Source organism: Schistocerca gregaria, chromosome 1, assembly GCF_023897955.1.
Source record: "Schistocerca gregaria isolate iqSchGreg1 chromosome 1, iqSchGreg1.2, whole genome shotgun sequence".
NCBI lineage: Eukaryota > Metazoa > Arthropoda > Insecta > Orthoptera > Acrididae > Schistocerca > Schistocerca gregaria.
Window position 1 is genome coordinate 460776206 of NC_064920.1, and position 18796 is coordinate 460795001.

An 18796-nucleotide genomic window follows, 5' to 3' on the forward strand; every position below is an offset into this window, starting at 1 on the left:
AAGAGTTTTCTCATGAGTCACTCTTTCTATTCTGTCGAGGAGTTCCTTGAAACATTAAGCTGATTCTTGTTGTATTGTTGACTGCGTTTACTTAAACCTATGGCTTGACTTTTTTGGGTTCATAAACATTTTGTTTTTATCTGTTTTTTCCTAAATCAATTACCATAATTATTACCTAAACAATATGAGTATTCATTATATCGACATTAATTATCAATACTTTTACGTTTAATTTCATGTGCTGACTTTCCATGACCTTGGAGATTCGCTCCTCAATTTGGTTCTACGGAACTAGACGTGTAAATAAATAAAATAAAATAAAAGAATACTTGTTACTGTAAGCAGTGGCCTTCTGCAAGGTACCCTACTCCAAATGTCATATTCATACCGTCCCTTGGCAGTGTTCATTCAGCAACTGATTGAGTTGGATCTGTTTTCTCCAAAAGCAGTAATTTCCATTGACAAGGCGTGACTAGATGTGACTAGATGTAAACTGTAGAAACGTCACACGTTCAATTTAAAACTGACGACTTTAGCGTTCATTGAAAAGCTCACTGGTGCCGTGTTGTATGCAGCTTTGTGTGTATTGCAGCAAGCCACAGGTACTCACAGGAGTGGGTGTGAAGTGTCGAGCCCGTTGGGTGGGGCGAAGGGCGCGGAGTTGGCCCTGATGGTGTAGAGGACGTCGCTGCACGAGGGCAGGCACTCAGGGCACTCGATGGACTCCTCGCGCTCCAGCTCCAGCCCCGGGATGCCATCTGGCGGCCGCGGCGTTGCCCACTTCTCTGCCACAGCCAACAGCGCGTCGTTCAAGGCTCTCTAATACCGATTTTGCATCTTAGAAAGTGTAGTGTTGCAAATCCAGAACACTATAGTTGAAGGACCCAGCCCAACTGATCCTACCAGTACTAGGTATTGAGTTGACATAGTTACAGTGTGGTATCTGGGATCATAAGCAGTCAAGCACGAATGTTTCGCTTGCAGTCGTAGGTTATAAGTAAACGTCAAGAATGTTACACAGTACAAGCAACAGAGATAAGGTTTCTAAGAGCTGTAAAGGGATGCAACAGAGCTGACAAAGATCTAAATTCGGAAATCGGAGAAGAGTTGATTATATGTAAGTCTGCAGTTGATTATACTAGAGTTGGACAAAAAGCTGGACAACACTGCCACAACACGACGGATGGGCCTAATGGCAGGCACGCTACCTGTAGCTGATAGCATAAGGTCAATTGAATTAGTGCAGTGAGTGCCAACAACTGTATTTGAGTCAGCTGCAATGTACGAAGGTCAGTCAAAAAGTAATGCCTCCTATTTTTTTTTCTACGTTTAATTGTCAGGAAATTTAAATGCAATTACATAGGTTGAAAACCACAACACTGAGGATCATTTTGTCATTTTTCAATGTAATCTCCGCCCATCTCTACAGTTTTGGTCCATCTTTGAACAAGGGCATGTATCCCAGCACGGTAAAAATCACAGCTCTGCTTCCTAAGCCATTGACGCACGGATGTTTTGACGGCCTCCTCATCTTCAAAATGAATCCCACGATGAGCTTCTTTTAGTGGCCCGAACAGATGGAAGTCTGATGGTGCCAGGTCAGGGCTGTATGGGGGATGAGGCAAAACTTCCCATCCAATTTTGACAATCTCGTCAGAGGTGTGACGACTGGTGTGTGGTCTTGCATTGTCATGCAAAATAAGAACATCTGCCATTGATTTTGTTGGGCGAACTCGCTGAAGACGTGCTTTAAGTTTTTTGAGGGTTGTGACGTATTGAACAGAATTTATTGTGCATCCCTGCTCCAAAAAATCAACCAGAATCACACCCTCTGTATCCCAGAAAACTGTTGCCATAACTTTCCCTGCCGATCGCACAGTTTTGAATTTTTTCTTCCTCGGCGAGCTTGTGTGACGCCACTCCATTGACTGCCTCTTTGATTCGGGTTCAAAAAAATGCACCCATGTTTCGTCCCCGGTCACATTTTTTTTTTCAGAAACTCATCTCCCTCCAAACGGAAGCGCTGCAAGTGTTGGGAGCCTATTGTTTTCCTTGCCTCTTTATTCTGATCGGTTAACATTCTTGGAACCCACCGTGCACAAACTTTTGAGTACCCCAATTGTTTAATAATCGTGATCACACTGCCTTTACTAAGAGAAATAATGCGACACACTTCATCTGCAGTTACCCGACGGTCACCACGAATGATGTCATCAACTTGCTGAATGTTGTGTGGAGTCACTGCACTCACCGGCCTGCCGCTCCGCTTTTCGTCAGTCAACGGTGTTTGCCCTTCAGCTTCCTTACAACGACGAACCCATCGTCTAACAGTGCTGACATCCACTGTCACAACACCATACACCTTCTTCAGTCTTTCATGAATGCGTATGGGCGTTTCACCTTCTGCATTCAAGAATTCAATCACACAACGCTGTCTCAAACGAACATCGATGTCGGCCATCTTACAAACTTCTGCTGTGCTGCCACCTGTTGACACAGAAAGTTACTACTGCAGTGGATTGCAGAAGGTTTGAGGAATGGCGCCAAATTCAAATTTTTCACCTAACTTAATTTTTTTAAGTAGAAAAAAAATTGGAGGCATTACTTTTTGACCGACCCTCGTATACTGTCCGGAAGTGCGGGCGACCAGTTCACGTGCCCTAACAGTATGTTTAGAAAACAGGAACGAAATCCATGGATGATGATTAAAAGGCTTGTGGTGTGAGCACACAACAATGTTTTCAGGGATGACGTAAGGCGTGTGGTGACGCAACATTGCCACAGCGTACGGTGGCGAATAGATGAAAGTATTTCTTGCTGGCAAGTATGTCATTCGAGATTGTCCAGGCTTGGAATGACGCCCCTTGGACAATATGACAACTGGGCTGCGGACCTCCCTGCAGCATGTGGATCGCAGATACCCCACATCCCATCATACTTCATGACACTGCACGATACCGCACGAAAAAACACGTGCAGATGCTCCTTCGTGTGTGGGAGTGTGAGGTAGTGGAACATCAGCCTTATTAACCCAATATGAGCCCGTATGGGTAGGACTTATTCACCGAAATGAAGAAAACTCTTCATGTCATGCGCTACAGCACAAGAGAAGACATTAACCATGTCATAGGATGGTCCTTGAGAGACATCGACAAAGATGGATGCGCTGATGGCACACAGACCTTCCATGTGGTAGAGAATGAGATCGATATGCGGGAACATTATATTGAGGGCATTTAATATGGTGAGCGTCAGTCAATACAATCTGGTATAAATTGTACACTGAAGAGCCATAGAAACTGACACACCTGACTAATGTCGTGTAGGGCCCCAACGAGCACGCAGAAGTGCCGCAACAGAATGTGGCATGGATTCGACTAATGTCTGAAGTAGTGCTGGAGGGAACTGACACCATGAATCCTGCAGGGCTGCCCATAAATCCGTCAGAGTACGACGGTTGGAGACCTGTTCTGAACAGCACGTTGAAAGACATCCCACATACGCTCAACAATGTTCATATCTGGGGAATTTAGTGGCCAGTGGAAGTGTTTAAACTCAGAAGAGTGTTCCTGGAGCCACTCTGTAACGATTCTGGACTTGTGGGGTGTCGAATTGTCCTCCTGGAATTTCCCATCGGAATGCACAATGAACATGAATGGATGCAGGCCAGCAGAAAAGATGCTTACAGACTTGTCATCTGTCAGAGTCGTACCTAGATGTATCATGGGTCGCATACAACTACAACTTCACACATCTCACACCATTACAGTGCCTCCACCAGCTTGAACAATCCCCTGCCGATATGCAGGGTCCATGGATTCATGAGGTTGTCACCATACGTGTACACGTCCATCTGCTCGATACAATTTGAAACGAGACACGTCCGACCAGGCAACATGTTTATAGTCATCAACAACCCAATGTCAGTGTTGACGGCCCGAGGCGAGGCGTAAAGCTTTGTATCGTGCAGTCATCATGGGTACACGAGTAGGACTTCGGCTCCAAAATGCCAATATCGATGAATTTTTCGTTGAATGGTTCGCACTCTGACAGTCGTTGATGAAATCTGCAGCTACTTGCGGAAGGGCTGCACTTCTGTCACGTTGAAACATTCTCTTCAGTCGTCGTTGGCCTCGTTACTGCAGGATCTTTTTCCGGCCGCAGCGATGTCGGATATTTGATGTTCTACCGGATTGCTGATATTCACGGTAACTCGTGAAATAGAAGTACGGCCGGATTATCCCCACTTCATCGCTACTTTGCAGATGCTGTGCCCATCGCTCGTGCGCCGACTACTACACCATGTTCAAACTCACTTAAATCTTGATAACCTGCTGCTGTAGCAGCACTAACCGATCTGACAACTGCGCCAGACGGTTGTTGTCTTGTGTCGGCGTTGCCGACCGCAACGCCGTATTCTGCCTGTTTACATATCTCTGTATTTGAATACGTATGTCTAAATCAGCTTCTTCATCACTTCAGTGTACCAGTGTTACTACTACTTTTTATCCAATTCGTGTATTTAATATTTCAATAAAATATGGGGTGTTCAAAAAGTCTCTCCGCAGTGCCGTATGATCGTTAGCGGCGCGTGCCGTGTGATTGTTCGCCTCCCTTCAAGTGGACTCTCCAACATTCCACTGTTTCGTCAGTAGAATTGTTGGCGTGTGTCGTCATGTGCTGACGTGAACGTTCAAGTTTAGTTCCATTGTTCGTTCGTTTTGTTTTTGTCACTGTTAAAATGTTCACCATTGAAGAACGTGTGTTTTTAATCGAACGAGTGTTCAAAGTTGGCGGTAAATACTCAGTTTCAGTTTGTAAAACATTTAATTCAATTTTCCCAGAGACAACACTCCCACATCGGGATACTGTGCGAGATTTGATTATCAAATTTCGAAGTACGGGTTCAGTGACAGATGCACCGAGAAGTGGTCGTCCTAGCGTTTTGTCTGAGGATAAACTACTCGATATTTCCGATAAAATGTCCATGAGTCCGAACACGTCAGTAAGAAAACTCGCCCAGGAAATCGATGTTAGTGTCGGAACGGCCCACACAGCTGTAAGGAAAAAATTAGAGCTTTTCCCATACAAAGTGATTGTAGTGCAAGAACGAAAATACTGATCATTCCAAGAGAGTGCATTATTGTCAATGGTTCAAAAATTTCGTTCAACGAAATGGAAGGGATATTCTTAATGAAACGTTATTCACTGATGAGGCGTGGTTTCATTTATCCGGGTACATGAACTCGCAAAATTCTCATATGTAGAGTACTGCAAATCCATTGTGTATTCATGAAGAACCACTTCGTTCTGTGAAAATAGGAGTTTGGATTGCAATTTCTAGACGTCGGATTGTGGGTCCCATAGTTTTCAACGAAACAATAAACGCACAACGATACCGCAGAGATATTCTGTACCCATTCATAGGAGAACTTGTGTTAAGTGAAATACAGAACGGTTATTTTCAGCAAGATGGTGCAACCGCGCATACACCCCGCGTTTCAATGACGCTGCTTGCTGATGTTTTTGGTGATCGCATAATTTCACAGGGACTATGGCCTCCACGATCGCCTGATCTAACACCAACTAACTTTTTCTTCTGGGGTGACGCGAAAGCAACTGTCTATAAAAACCGTCCAGAACTCATCGATGAATTGAAAACTCCAATATCCACTTTCACTGCTTCTGTTACAGAAGAAATGTTACAGCTTGTGTTTGGAAATATGATTAGCCGAAGTGAATTGTGTATTCAACAACAGGGACGATACTTTCAACATTTAATTTGGAAATTTCTAAGTAAAAATGAATATTCAATAAATTAATAGCTTGTATTTCACTGAGTTTCATTTCGGTATATTCACTGCGGCATCGTGACCGCTACAGTAGCAGGTTCGAATCCTGCCTCGGGCATAGATGTGTGTGATGTCTTTAGGTCAGTTAGGTTTAAGTAGTTCTAACTTCTAGGGGACTGATGACCTGAGAAGTTAAGCCCCATAGTGCTCAGGGCCATTTGAACCACTGTGGCATGCTGCAAGCGCATACTGCAAGCGTGACTAACAATCACATGGCACTGTGGAGAGATTTTTTGAATACCCCGTATAAAAAAATTAGGTAACCTGGAATTAACATCTCCAAAGAGTGAGTGGAAGAGGATTACCTCTCCAGACAGAAAAATTTAAGCCATTTTGGAGAAGAAGTCAAGGAAGACCGGAAGCGATGGATACCATAACTGTCAACATAAAAAAAGCCTAAGTCTTGAAGTGAAGATGATGGTGATGGTGATGGTGATGGGGATGGTGATGGTGACGATCAAATTTTGAAAAACAAGGTCTTGTGGCTCACTGACTGCACGATAGATTTAAGACAAATATAAATCTATAGACAGAGTCGCAAGGGAAAGACATTTGATGTCAAATGACAATACGTGAAGTCCTCAATGACTTCTTTCTTGTCGAAAGACTTCTTACAAAACCCGAAAAGTCCTCGTCATATACAGGGTGGTCCATTGACAGTGACCTGGCCAAACATATCATGAAATAAGCATCAAACGAAAAAACTACAAAGAACGAAACTCGTTAGCTTGAAGGAGCACACCAGATGGCGCTATGATTGACCCGCTAGATGCCGCTGGCATAGGTCAAACGGATATCAACTGCGTTTTTTTTTTTTCAATAGGAACCCCCATTCTTATTACATATTCGTGCAGTACGTAAAGAAATATGAATGTCTTAGTTGGACAACTTTTTTCGCCTTGTGGTAGATGGCGCTGTAATAGGCACAAAGTGCGTGGTATCGCGTAACATTCCGCCAGTGAGGACGGTATTTGCTTCGTGATACATTACCTGTGATAAAATGGACCGTTTACCAATTGCGGAATAGGTGTTGCTGTATGGCTATTGTGATCAAAATGCCCAACGGGCGTGTGCTATGTATGTTGCTCGGTATCCTGGACGAAATCATCCAAGTGGCCGGACCGTTCGCCGGATAGTTACGTTATTTAAGGGAACAGGGATTGTTCAGCCCCATGTGAAACGTCAACCACGACCTGCAACAAATGATGATGCCCAAGTAGATGTTTTAGCTGCTGTCGTGGCTAATCCGCAAATCAGTAGCAGACAAATTGGCGAGAATCGGGAATCTCATAAACGTCGGTGTTGACAATGCTAGATCAACATCGACTGCACCCGTAACATATTTCTATGCACCAGGAATTGCATGACAATGACTTTGAATGTCGTGTACAGTTCTGCACCTAGTCACAAGAGAAATAACGGGACGATTACAGATTTTTTGCACTCGTTCTATTTAGCGACGAAGCGTCATTCACCAACAACGGTAACGTAAACGGGTACAATATTCGCTATTGGGCAACGGAAAATCCACGATGGCTGCGACAAGTAGAACATCAGCGACCTTGGCGGGTTAATGTATGGTGCGGCATTATGGGAGGAAGAATAATTGGCCTCCATTTTATCGATGGCAATCTAAATTGTGCAGTGTATGCTGGTTTCCTACGTAATGTTCTACCAATGTTACTACAAGATGTTTCACTGCATGACAGAATGGCGATGTACTTCCAACATAATGGGCATCAGGCTCATAGCTCGCGTGCGGTTGAAGTGGTATTGAATAGCATATTTCATGACAGGTGGATTGGTCGTCGAAGCACGTTCACCGGATCTGACGTCCCCGGCTTTCTTTCCGTGGGGAAAGTTGAAGGATATTTGCTATCGTGATCCACCGACAACGCCTGACAACATGCGTCAGCGCATTGTCAATCCATGTGCAAACATTACGGAAGGCGAACTACTCGCTGTTGAGAGGAATGTCGTTACACATATCGTCAAAAGCATTGAGGTTGACGGACATCATTTTGAGCAGTTATTGCTTTAATGTGGTATTACAGGTATCACGCTGTAACAGCATGCGTTGTCAGAAATGATAAGCTCTCAAAAGTACATGTATCACATTGGAACAACCGAAATAAAATGTTTCACCGTACCTACGTTCTGTATTTTAATTTAAAAAACCTACCTGTTACCAACTGTTCGTCTAAAATTGTGAGCCATATATTTGTGACTATTACAGCGCCATCCATCACAAAGCGAAAAAAGTGGTCCAACTAAAACATTCATATTTCTTTGCGTACTACACGAATATGTAATAAAAAATGGGAGTTCCTATTTTAAAAAATGCAATTGATATCCTTTTGACCGATGGCAGTGCCAACTAGCGGGCCAACCATAGTGCCATCTGGTTTCCCCCTTCAAGCTAGACAAGTTTCGTTCTATGTAGTTTTTTCGTTTGATGCTTATTTCGTGAGATATTTGGCCCGGTCACGATCAATGGACCACCCTGTATAAAGGCAATCACTAACACCTAAGTTAGTGTCCAGACTCTCATGGATGACAAATAAATCGAAATTCGTGATAACGAAGCAACAGCAGAAACGAATGATACAGTTATGTGCGTCAGTAGCGTTGAGAAGCAGCTGAAATTACTGAAAGTGAACAAAGCCCCAGGGTCTCCCCGAATGCCTGTCAGATTCTACACATAATTTGTATGTGAGTTACGCCCTTTTTAAATAAAATAAATTTTAAATGAAATAAAATAAATAAAAATAAATAATAGCTATGTAATGAGGTATCTCGAACAAAATGACCTTCTCCATGTCAGAGGGAGTTCCGAGAAACCAGTCATGTGAAAAACAACTCGTGCATTGCTCGCATGATGTCCTGAAAGCCATGGATCCAGGCCGTCAGATGTATGCTATGTCTCCTGACTCAGTACCACACGAATGCTTATTATTAACATAATTACGATCATATGTGGCGTCAAACCAAATTTGTGTGGATCTTTCGGCAGAACACGCAGCATGTTATCCTAAACAGAGTGTCATCGATAGATGTAGAAGTAGCTTCCGATGTACACCAGGGAACTTTTTTCACGTTTTACATTAATGACCTGGAAATTATCTGTAATACAATACTTTCTGAAAAATGTGCATAGATATCCACTCAGATCTTAAAAAGCTTTCAGTGAGACTCATTTGGAAATGTGCTTCAAATTTTAAGAAATTTATAATTGTGCGCTTTACAGTTCGCAAATGTGTACTGTCCTATGACCAAAACACCACCGAGCCACAATTCGAGACGGTCATTTCGTAAAAATACCTGTGTGTAACGATTTGTAGAGACATGAAAGTAATGCTCACATAGGCTCACTGTTAGTCGTAGATAAATCATACGGTTGGCTGCGAAAATTCAAGGTGTCTGCAAAGGATTTTGCTTACAAAAGACTTGTATGTAATCCCCTAGAATATTCCTTAAGTGTGTGACACCTATAAGAAAAGGACTAACAGGGCTACTACACGTAAACAGAGAAGGACAGCACAAATGATCGCAATTTCATTTGGCCTTCGGGAGAGTAACAGGGAGATGTGTAAATGGAAGACGCTTGAAGATAAATGCCAACTGTCCTGAGAAAGCCAATCTGCAATGTTCCAAGGAAAACAGTGTTAAATGAGGAATGTGGGAATAGGCCACCACGTCCTACAAAGGGTGATTCCAAGGTGATGTTATGAACTTTCAGCGATGATGGAGAAGGATAAATGTATCAATTTGACATAAAGGACCCTTGTCCGGAAACGAGCGAGTCGACAGTCGTAAGTGAAAATCATTCTGATGCCTCTGACAGTGGAATACAGGTACTGGTACTGTTGGTGCTAAGAGGCCGGCCGGAGTGGCTGTGTGGTTCTAGGCGCTACAATCTGGAGCCGAGCGACTGCTACAGTCGAAGGTTCGAATCCTGCCTCGGGCATGGATGTGTGTGATGTCCTTAGGTTAGTTAGGTTTAAGTAGTTCTAAATTCTAGGTGACTGATGACCTCAGAAGTTAAGTCGCATAGTTCTCAGAGCTATTTGAACCATTTGTTTCTAAGACTGTAACGTAGGAAGTTTTCGGAGGTATTGTTATGGACTAAAAGTGAACAAAAGAGCACTTGTTTATCTTTGTTACTGCGAGACAAATCTCTTCTACTACAAATTCTTTGGTTTCCATATTTTTGGAGGAGGTATTACGGATTAAAACAAGAAAAAAAATCCAGCAAGCATACGTTCTAAGATGTGTACCTTAAGAGTACAATAGATATATTTCACACTAGCGAAGGTGAATAAGTTCTCATTGCTCTTAAGGTGGCCTTTTTAGAGCCCATGTTAACTAGACCGTTTTTTCTTGGTTTTTAGTCCAGATTACCACCTCTGAAAGCTGTCTACCCTACAATCTTACCAAGAACAGTAGCGGAACATGTATTCCATAGCCAGATGTATCAGAAATATTTTCGCTTATAACGCACGACTCTCTCGTTTCCGGACCAGGGTCCCTTGCCTCATACAGATACCTTTCTCCATAATCCCTGAAGTCTGTAACATCACAGAATCACCCAGTAGATCATTTCTGTAGAGACCGCGAAGATAAGATTAGACTAAGGTAAGCACACACCAGACCGTTCCCGTATGGAAACGGAACGCGAAGAAACCTTAATAGATGCTACATCTAAATCGCACACATATACTGATAGGCCAAAACGTTATGACAACTGCCCACCGCGACATTGTATGCCGACTGGTGGCGTTGAGGTCACTTTACATGATAACAAAAGAGTGTAAGCGGAGCAGACACGGACGGGAGATTACCCTAGCGAAGCGAAGATACAGGCTGCAAATAAGCGACTTTGACAAAGAGCTTATTATTATTGCAAAGAGCCTGTGAATGAATGTCTCGAACATGACAAAACTGGTGGAATGTTCACGTACTACTGTCGTGGGCATCTCAGAAAGAGGTAGAAGGACAGTGAAACGAACACTAGGAGCTAAGTGATTGGACGTCCACGACTCTTCACAGAACGTGGGATTCGAAGGCTCTCTGAAAAGTAGAATAGATGGTGATCTGTGGCATCTCTGACGAAAGAGCACAATGCTGGTAGCCGCACCAGTATTTTGGAGCACAGCGTTCATCGTACATAGTTGAACATGGAGCTCTACGTGTTCACACGATGACCCAACGACATCGTCAGTTACAACTGCACTGGGCGCTGGACCATCGGAGTTCACCCGTCGATCGATAGAAACGTGACGGCTCTTTCGGTGAATCACATTTTTGCTACACTAGTTCGAGGGTCGTCTCTACAAACACCGTCATCGAGGTGAACGGCGGCACGAAACGTGCAGCGCAACGGATGTAGGCTCGTGGAAGCATTATTATGCTATGGGAGACATTCTCTTGCGCTTGCTTGGGACCTGTGGTAGTAATCGAAGACACGTTGACATTGCGAACCATCTGCATTCCTTTCCTGATATTATGTCATCTTTCAGTAGCATAATTGTTCATGTCTCGAAGCCAGAACCATGTTGCAGTGGTTTGAGGAGCACTATAGTGAACTTACATTGATGCCACCAAATTCGCCTGATATAAATCCTATGGAGCCGATCTTGATCGCGTTCGCAAATCAGCGGCTCGTTATTTTCGTCAATTACATGACCTTTGCTAGATAACTAAAACTACATACTATTCGACCCCTGATACGCAGAATCAGCGAAGTATTTCGTTCCAACGACGCACAAACAAGCTATTAAGCAAGTGGTCATTATATTTTGGCTCATCGGTGTACATACATCCGATGGGATCGACGACCTTGCTGTTTGGTTCTCTCACCCAAGTCAACCAACCAACCACCAAACGAGTCCTAATTTCTCTTATCTATCTGGTCCTCAAGCGAAATTTATGTTGGTGACAGTAAAACCGTTCTGCAGTCAACTTCAAATGCCGGATGTCTAAATTTTCTCAGTATTGTTTCTTGAAAAGAACGTCGCCTTTCCCTCGGGGATTCCCTTCTGATTTCACGAAGCATATCCGTATTACCTCCATGCCGATCGAACCTACCGGTAAGAAATCTAGCAGCCCGCCTCTTAATTTTTTCGATGCCTTCTTTTAATTCTATCTGCTTGGATCGCAAAAACTTGAGACGTATTCAAGAATGGTTCAGACTGGTGTTTTACACGCGATCTCCTTGACCACACTTTCCCAAAATTATCTCAATAAACCGAAGTCGATCATTCGCCTTCCTGCTGCAATCCTTACATGCTCGTTCCATTTCTTATCGTTTTGCAACATTGCGCCTAGATATTTCAGCGACGGGACTCTATCAAGCAGCACATTAGCATACCACTGCTGTTTTCGAAAATTATGGAATTGTTGTTCCTACATATCTGTGTAACTTATATTTTTCTACATTTAGGGAGAGCTGCCGTTCATGCCACCAATTAGAAATGTTATCCAAGTTATCTTATATCCCCTGAGAGGCTCTCAATGACGACACCGCAGCATCATCAAAAAGCAGCTGTAGATTGCTCCTCATTCTGTCAACCGATCATTTATGTGTACAGAGAACAGTAGTGCTCCTGTCAGAGATACTTGAAACACTCCCAACGATAGTCTTGTCTCTGCTGAACAGTCGCCTTCGATGTCAACGTTCTGGGTTCTGTTAGTCTAAGTACCATTCACATATCTCGGATCGTAATCCTTATGCTCGTAACTCCATTAAGGGTCTGCAATTACAGGTTCGTATTTACTTGAAATGGGAGTGTCGTCAGTGTAATGTGGACGAACGTAAAGAATTCCATATGATGGAGCCCTAGTATAATGTTCATAATTCAGTGACCCATCAAAGATAAAGATGTGAAAAACTTCGGATCACAGTTATGTAAGATACGACATGACTTGTATCTGTGACATTTAATCGGTACATAAAAGTCATCTCTAATACTTATTTTCAGAAACGGATTAGACGTCTTCTTTCTTCTTTATGTACTTATGAGATAATTACGTTATTTTGCACGAGGAGTCAAGAGTAGTCGATGTACACTCCTGGAAATGGAAAAAAGAACACATTGACACCGGTGTGTCAGACTCACCATACTTGCTACGGACACTGCGAGAGGGCTGTACAAGCAATGATCACACGCACGGCACAGCGGACACACCAGGAACCGCGGTGTTGGCCGTCGAATGGCGCTAGCTGCGCAGCATTTGTGCACCGCCGCCGTCAGTGTCAGCCAGTTTGCCGTGGCATACGGAGCTCCATCGCAGTCTTTAACACTGGTAGCATGCCGCGACAGCGTGGACGTGAACCGTATGTGCAGTTGACGGACTTTGAGCGAGGGCGTATAGTGGGCATGCGGTAGGCCGGGTGGACGTACCGCCGAATTGCTCAACACGTGGGGGGGTGAGGTCTCCACAGTACATCGATGTTGTCGCCAGTGGTCGGCGGAAGGTGCACGTGCCCGTCGACCTGGGACCGGACCGTAGCGACGCACGGATGCACGCCAAGACCGTAGGATCCTACGCAGTGCCGTAGGGGACCGCACCGCCACTTCCCAGCAAATTAGGAACACTGTTGCTCTTGGGGTATCGGCGAGGACCATTCGCAACCGTCTCCATGAAGCTGGGCTACGGTCCCGCACACCGTTAGGCCGTCTTCCGCTCACGCCCCAACATCGTGCAGCCCGCCTCCAGTGGTGTCGCGACAGGCGTGAATGGAGGGACGAATGGAGACGTGTCGTCTTCAGCGATGAGAGTCGCTTCTGCCTTGGTGCCAATGATGGTCGTATGCGTGTTTGGCGCCGGGCAGGTGAGCGCCACAATCAGGACTGCATACGACCGAGAAACACAGGGCCAACACCCTGCATCATGGTGTGGGAAGCGATCTCCTACACTGGCCGTACACCTCTGGTGATCGTCGAGGGGACACTGAATAGTGCACGGTACATCCAAACCGTCATCGAACCCATCGTTCTACCATTCCTAGACCGGCAAGGGAACTTGCTGTTCCAACAGGACAATGCACGTCCGTATGTATCCCGTGCCACCCAACGTGCTCTAGAAGGTGTAAGTCAACTACCCTGGTCACCAAGATCTCCGGATCTGTCCCCCATTGAGCATGTTTGGGACTGGATGAAGCGTCGTCTCACGCGGTCTTCACGTCCAGCACGAACGCTGGTCCAACTGAGGCGCCAGGTGGAAATGGCATGGCAAGCCGTTCCACAGGACTACATCCAGCATCTCTACGATCGTCTCCATGGGAGAATAGCAGCCTGCATTGCTGCGAAAGGTGGATATACACTGTACTAGTGCCGACATTGTGCATGCTCTGTTGCCTGTGTCTATGTGCCTGTGGTTCTGTCAGAGTGATCATGTGATGTATCTGACCCCAGGAATGTGTCAATAAAGTTTCCCCTTCCTGGGACAATGAATTCACGGTGTTCTTATTTCAATTTCCAGGAGTGTATATATCGAAATCATCCTCTATTAGACAGACGTATGAAATGTCATTAAACAGCGATAATGTCGCCTCCATGTCACTGAGCAGCCACAGTCCATACGGAAACAAAATGGATCAAATGGCTCTGAGGACTATGGGACTTAACTGCTGCGGTCATCAGTCCCCTAGAATTTAGAACTACTTAAACCTAAGGACATCACACACATCCATGCCCGAGGCAGGATTCTAACCTGCGACCGTAGCGGTCGCGCGGTTCCAAACTGTAGTGCCTAGAACCGCTCGGCACTCCGGCCGGCATATGGAAAGCAATAAATAATTAGCTTGAATATTATGACCAGCGCCACCTGACGAGGAATGATTAATAGTCAGACACGTGCATTGTACTTGTAGTATCAGTGAACGTGCTGTCCATGTACAGAATGGGGAAGATGCGTGATGTAGCCAAATTTGACAGAGAACAGGTTGTGGTGACATTTCAAAAACTGTACGACTTGTCGGGTGGGCGAGGAGTGTCGAGGAGTGCCTGCTGAGTCTCTTCAACCCTTTGCGAAACAAACACTAAACCACGTCCAGACGTCGTGGTGTTGGGCGGCCACACCTCATTACAGATGTCGGACGTCGTAGGCTCGGCAGAATGGTAAACCAGGACAGATCTCGAGCTGTGGCGGAACTAACATCAGACTTTAATGCTGGGCAGAATATAAGTGTTTTTGAACACACAAAGCACGATGGGCCTCCATACTCTCCTTCATGACGATCATGCTTCCCGAGAGCAGTGACATTTTTAAACAAGATAATGCGCCATTTTATGAAGTCAGGAGTGTAATGGGGTGGTTCAATAAACACATTGGCGAGTTCCAACTGATGTAATGGCGCATTCCCCAACTCACCAGATTTGTATCCAATCGAACACATCTCTAATGTGACTGAACATGACGTCAGCCTCATCGGCCCCTTCCACGGAATTTATGGACATCAGGTGACTTGTATGTGCAAATGTGGTGCCAACTCCCTCCAGTGACCTACCAAGGCCTCATTGCTTGCATGTCACGAAGCGCCGCCGCTGTCCTCCGTGATAAAATGGACATTCCGGCTGTTGGATAGGTGGTCATAATGTTCAGGCAGATCAGTGTATGTCTCTGCGTCTGCTGAAAGATATAGGAACACGTATAGTAGTCTTTGACAGTTATTGTCTGATCGTTCTGGGTGACGAGTCAGTGATAAGAAATTGTTGCCTAAAACAGGATGACAATTATTTGAAACTTGACTGCTTCTGTCGGAAAGTGACATGCCTACAGGCTGCTGCCAATGAACTTCAATTAAAGTTCGTCTAAAAAGTACCTAAACTGGCAGTTACAACTGTCTGGTTCCACACTCTCAATTCAAACTGCCACCCTTACGTTGGCGCACGCACTGCTGCTCAGCGTATGGTAGTTTTGTGCCTCTGTAGTAGCACCACATTTCACATTTCTTTGTGTTCCCGTGTTGTACACTATTTGGGTTGTTTCCCTAAGACAGGGTGACTCAAAAAGGACTTTACAGCTTTTGGTAGATGTTTCAATTTGTAGCAAACAACCTTAAACTTGATTCAACCAGTGCATCACTACCCATTCCGCGATAGCGTAGTGATTTTTAAAATGGCTACTTTCATTGATGTGGAACGTGCTCACAGCGAGCTTTGGTTTCATGGAACGAACCGTGCTACAGCTGTTGGCCGTAAATGTCGCACCGAATACACTAATGAACCTCCAAGCCGCTTATTCACTGCGACAAGATAAGTTACCAGATCGCCCGCCTGTTAATAATTACGTCGACTAAGTTAGGGAGAGCTTTGACTGCAGTCCACAACAATCAACGTGACGTGCGTCTCGCGAGACTGACATTCCACGAACGACTGTTTGGCGAGTATTTTCTAGAAGTTTACACTTGAAACCACACAGATCCACAACAGCGCAGCACATTATTAATCAAATAAGGTTGCTCGTGGGGAATTCTCTGCGGAAATGTATCGGATAGCGGACGACGAGACATTCCTGAACACAGTAACTTTCAGGGATGAGTCAGCATTTAATTTCAGTGATTTATTATTTATTTCTTTTATTTAATTATTTATTGTTCCGTCGGACCAAATTAAGGAGAAGTCTCCATGGTCATGGAACGAGACAACATATGAAATTATAACACGATAGTAGAAACAGGTAAAATGAAATATAAGAAACATATTCAGGCGACAAGTCGTAAGTTTAAATAGAGAAAATCAACAATGTAACACTGGAATTTGCTTAATTTCTCAGCTCTTCCAGGAGCTCCTCGATGGAATAGAAGGAGGGAGCCATGAGGAAACTCTCCAGTTTAGACTTAAAAGTGTTTGGGCTACTGCTAAGATTTTTGAGTTATTGTGGTAGCTTATTGAAAATCGATGCAACAGAATACTGCACTCCTTTCTGCACAAGAGTCAAGGAAGTGCATTCCACAAAAAATGTTCAAATGTGTGTGAAATCTTATGGGACTTAACTGCTAAGGTCATCAGTTCCTAAGCTTACACACTATTTAACCTAAATTATCCTAAGGACAAACACACACACGCATGCCCGAAGAACGACTCGAACCTCTGCTGGGGCTAGCCATACAGTCCATGACTGCAGCGGCCTAGACCGCTCGACTAATCCTGCGCGGCTGCATTCCACATGCAGATTTGATTTCTGCCTAGTATTAACTGATTGAAAGCTGCTAACTCTTGGGTATAAGCAAATATTCCTAACAACAAACGGCATTAAAGAAAATATATACTGTGAGGGCAACGTCAGAATTCCCAGACTGTTGAATAGGGGTCGACAAGAGGTTCTCGAACTTACACCATATATAGCTCGTACAGCCCGTTTTTGAATCAGAAGAATTACCCCAAAAAATAATACCATAGGACATAAGGGTATGAAAATATGCGATATAGACTACTTTTCGTGTTGAACTGTCACTTATTTCAGATACTGTTCTAATGGTAAATAAAGCAGTATTTGGTTTCTGAACAAGATCCTGAACAACAGCTTACTATCTATCCGAACGCCTAGGAACTTGAACTGTTCCATCTCACTTAAAATATGTCCATTCCGTCTGATCAAAATATCGGTTCTTGTTGAATTGTAAGTTGTTGTTGTGGTCTTCAGTCCTGAGACTGGTTTGATGCAGCTCTCCATGCTACTCTATCCTCTGCAAGCTTCTTCATCTCCCAGTAGCTACTGCAACATACATACTTCTGAATCTGCTTATTGCATTCATCTCTTGCTCTCCCTCTACGATTTTTACCCTCCATGCTGCCCTCCAATACTAAATTGGTGGTCCCTCAATGCCTCAGAGCATGTACTACCAACCGGTCCCTTCTTATTGTCAAGTTGTGCCACAAGCTCCTCTTCTCCCCAATTCTATTTAATACCTCCTCATTAGTTATGTTATCTGTCCATCTAATATTCAGCATTCTTCTGTAGCACCACATTTCAAAAGCTTCTATTCTCTTCTTGTCTAAACTATTTATCGTCCACGTTTCACTTCCATACATGGGTACACTCCATACAACTACTTTCAGAAACAACTTCCTGACATTTAAATCTATACTCGATGTTAACAAATTTTTCTTCTTGAGAAACGCTTTCCGTGCCATTGCCAGTCTACATTTTATATCCTCTCTACTTCGACCATCATCAGTTATTTTGCTCCCCAAACAGCAAAACTTCTATACCACTTTAAGTATCTCATTTCCTAATCTAATACCCTCAGCATCATCCGACTTAATTTGACTATATTCCATTATTCTCGTTTTGCTTTTGTTGATGTTCATCTTATACCCTCCTTTCAAGACACTGTCCATTCCGTTCAACTGCTCTTCCAGGTCCGTTGCTGTCTCTGACAGAATTACAATATCATCGGCGAACCTCCAAGTGTTTACTTCTTCTCCATGAATTTTAATACCTACTCCGAACTTTTCTTTCGTTTCTTTTATTGCTTGCTCAATACACAGATTGAATAACATTGGGGATGGGCTACAACCCTGTCTCACTCCCTTCCCAACCACTGCTTCCTTTTCATACCCCTCGACTCTTATAACTGCCATCTGGTTTCTGCACAAATTATAAATAGCCTTTGGCTCCCTGTATTTTACCCCTGCCACCTTCAGAATTTGAAAGAGAGTATTCCAGTCAACATTGTCAAAAGCTTTCTCTAAGTCTACAAATGCTAGAAACGTAGGTTTGCCTTTCCTTAATCATTCTTCTAAGATAAGTCGTAAGGTCAGTATTGCCTCACGTGTTCCAACATTTCTACGGAATCCAAACGGATCTTCCCCGAGGTCGGCTTCTATCAGTTTTTACATTCGACTATAAAGAATTGTCGTTAGCATTTTGCAGCTGTGACTTATTAAACTGATAGTTCGATAATTTTCACATCTGTCAACACCTGCTTTCTTTGG

At 44.0% G+C, this 18796-nt stretch overlaps 1 protein-coding gene across 1 annotated transcript in view; it reads right to left on the reverse strand.

Annotated features, from left to right (window-relative positions):
* LOC126353870 (sodium channel protein Nach-like) overlaps window positions 1-18796 on the reverse strand; it is a 224665-nt gene that overhangs the window by 118899 nt on the left and 86970 nt on the right. The window contains exon 4 of the mRNA XM_050003093.1: window positions 611-785. Coding sequence (XP_049859050.1) covers window positions 611-785 — 175 coding nt within the window. The remainder of the gene's footprint in view (window positions 1-610; window positions 786-18796) is intronic.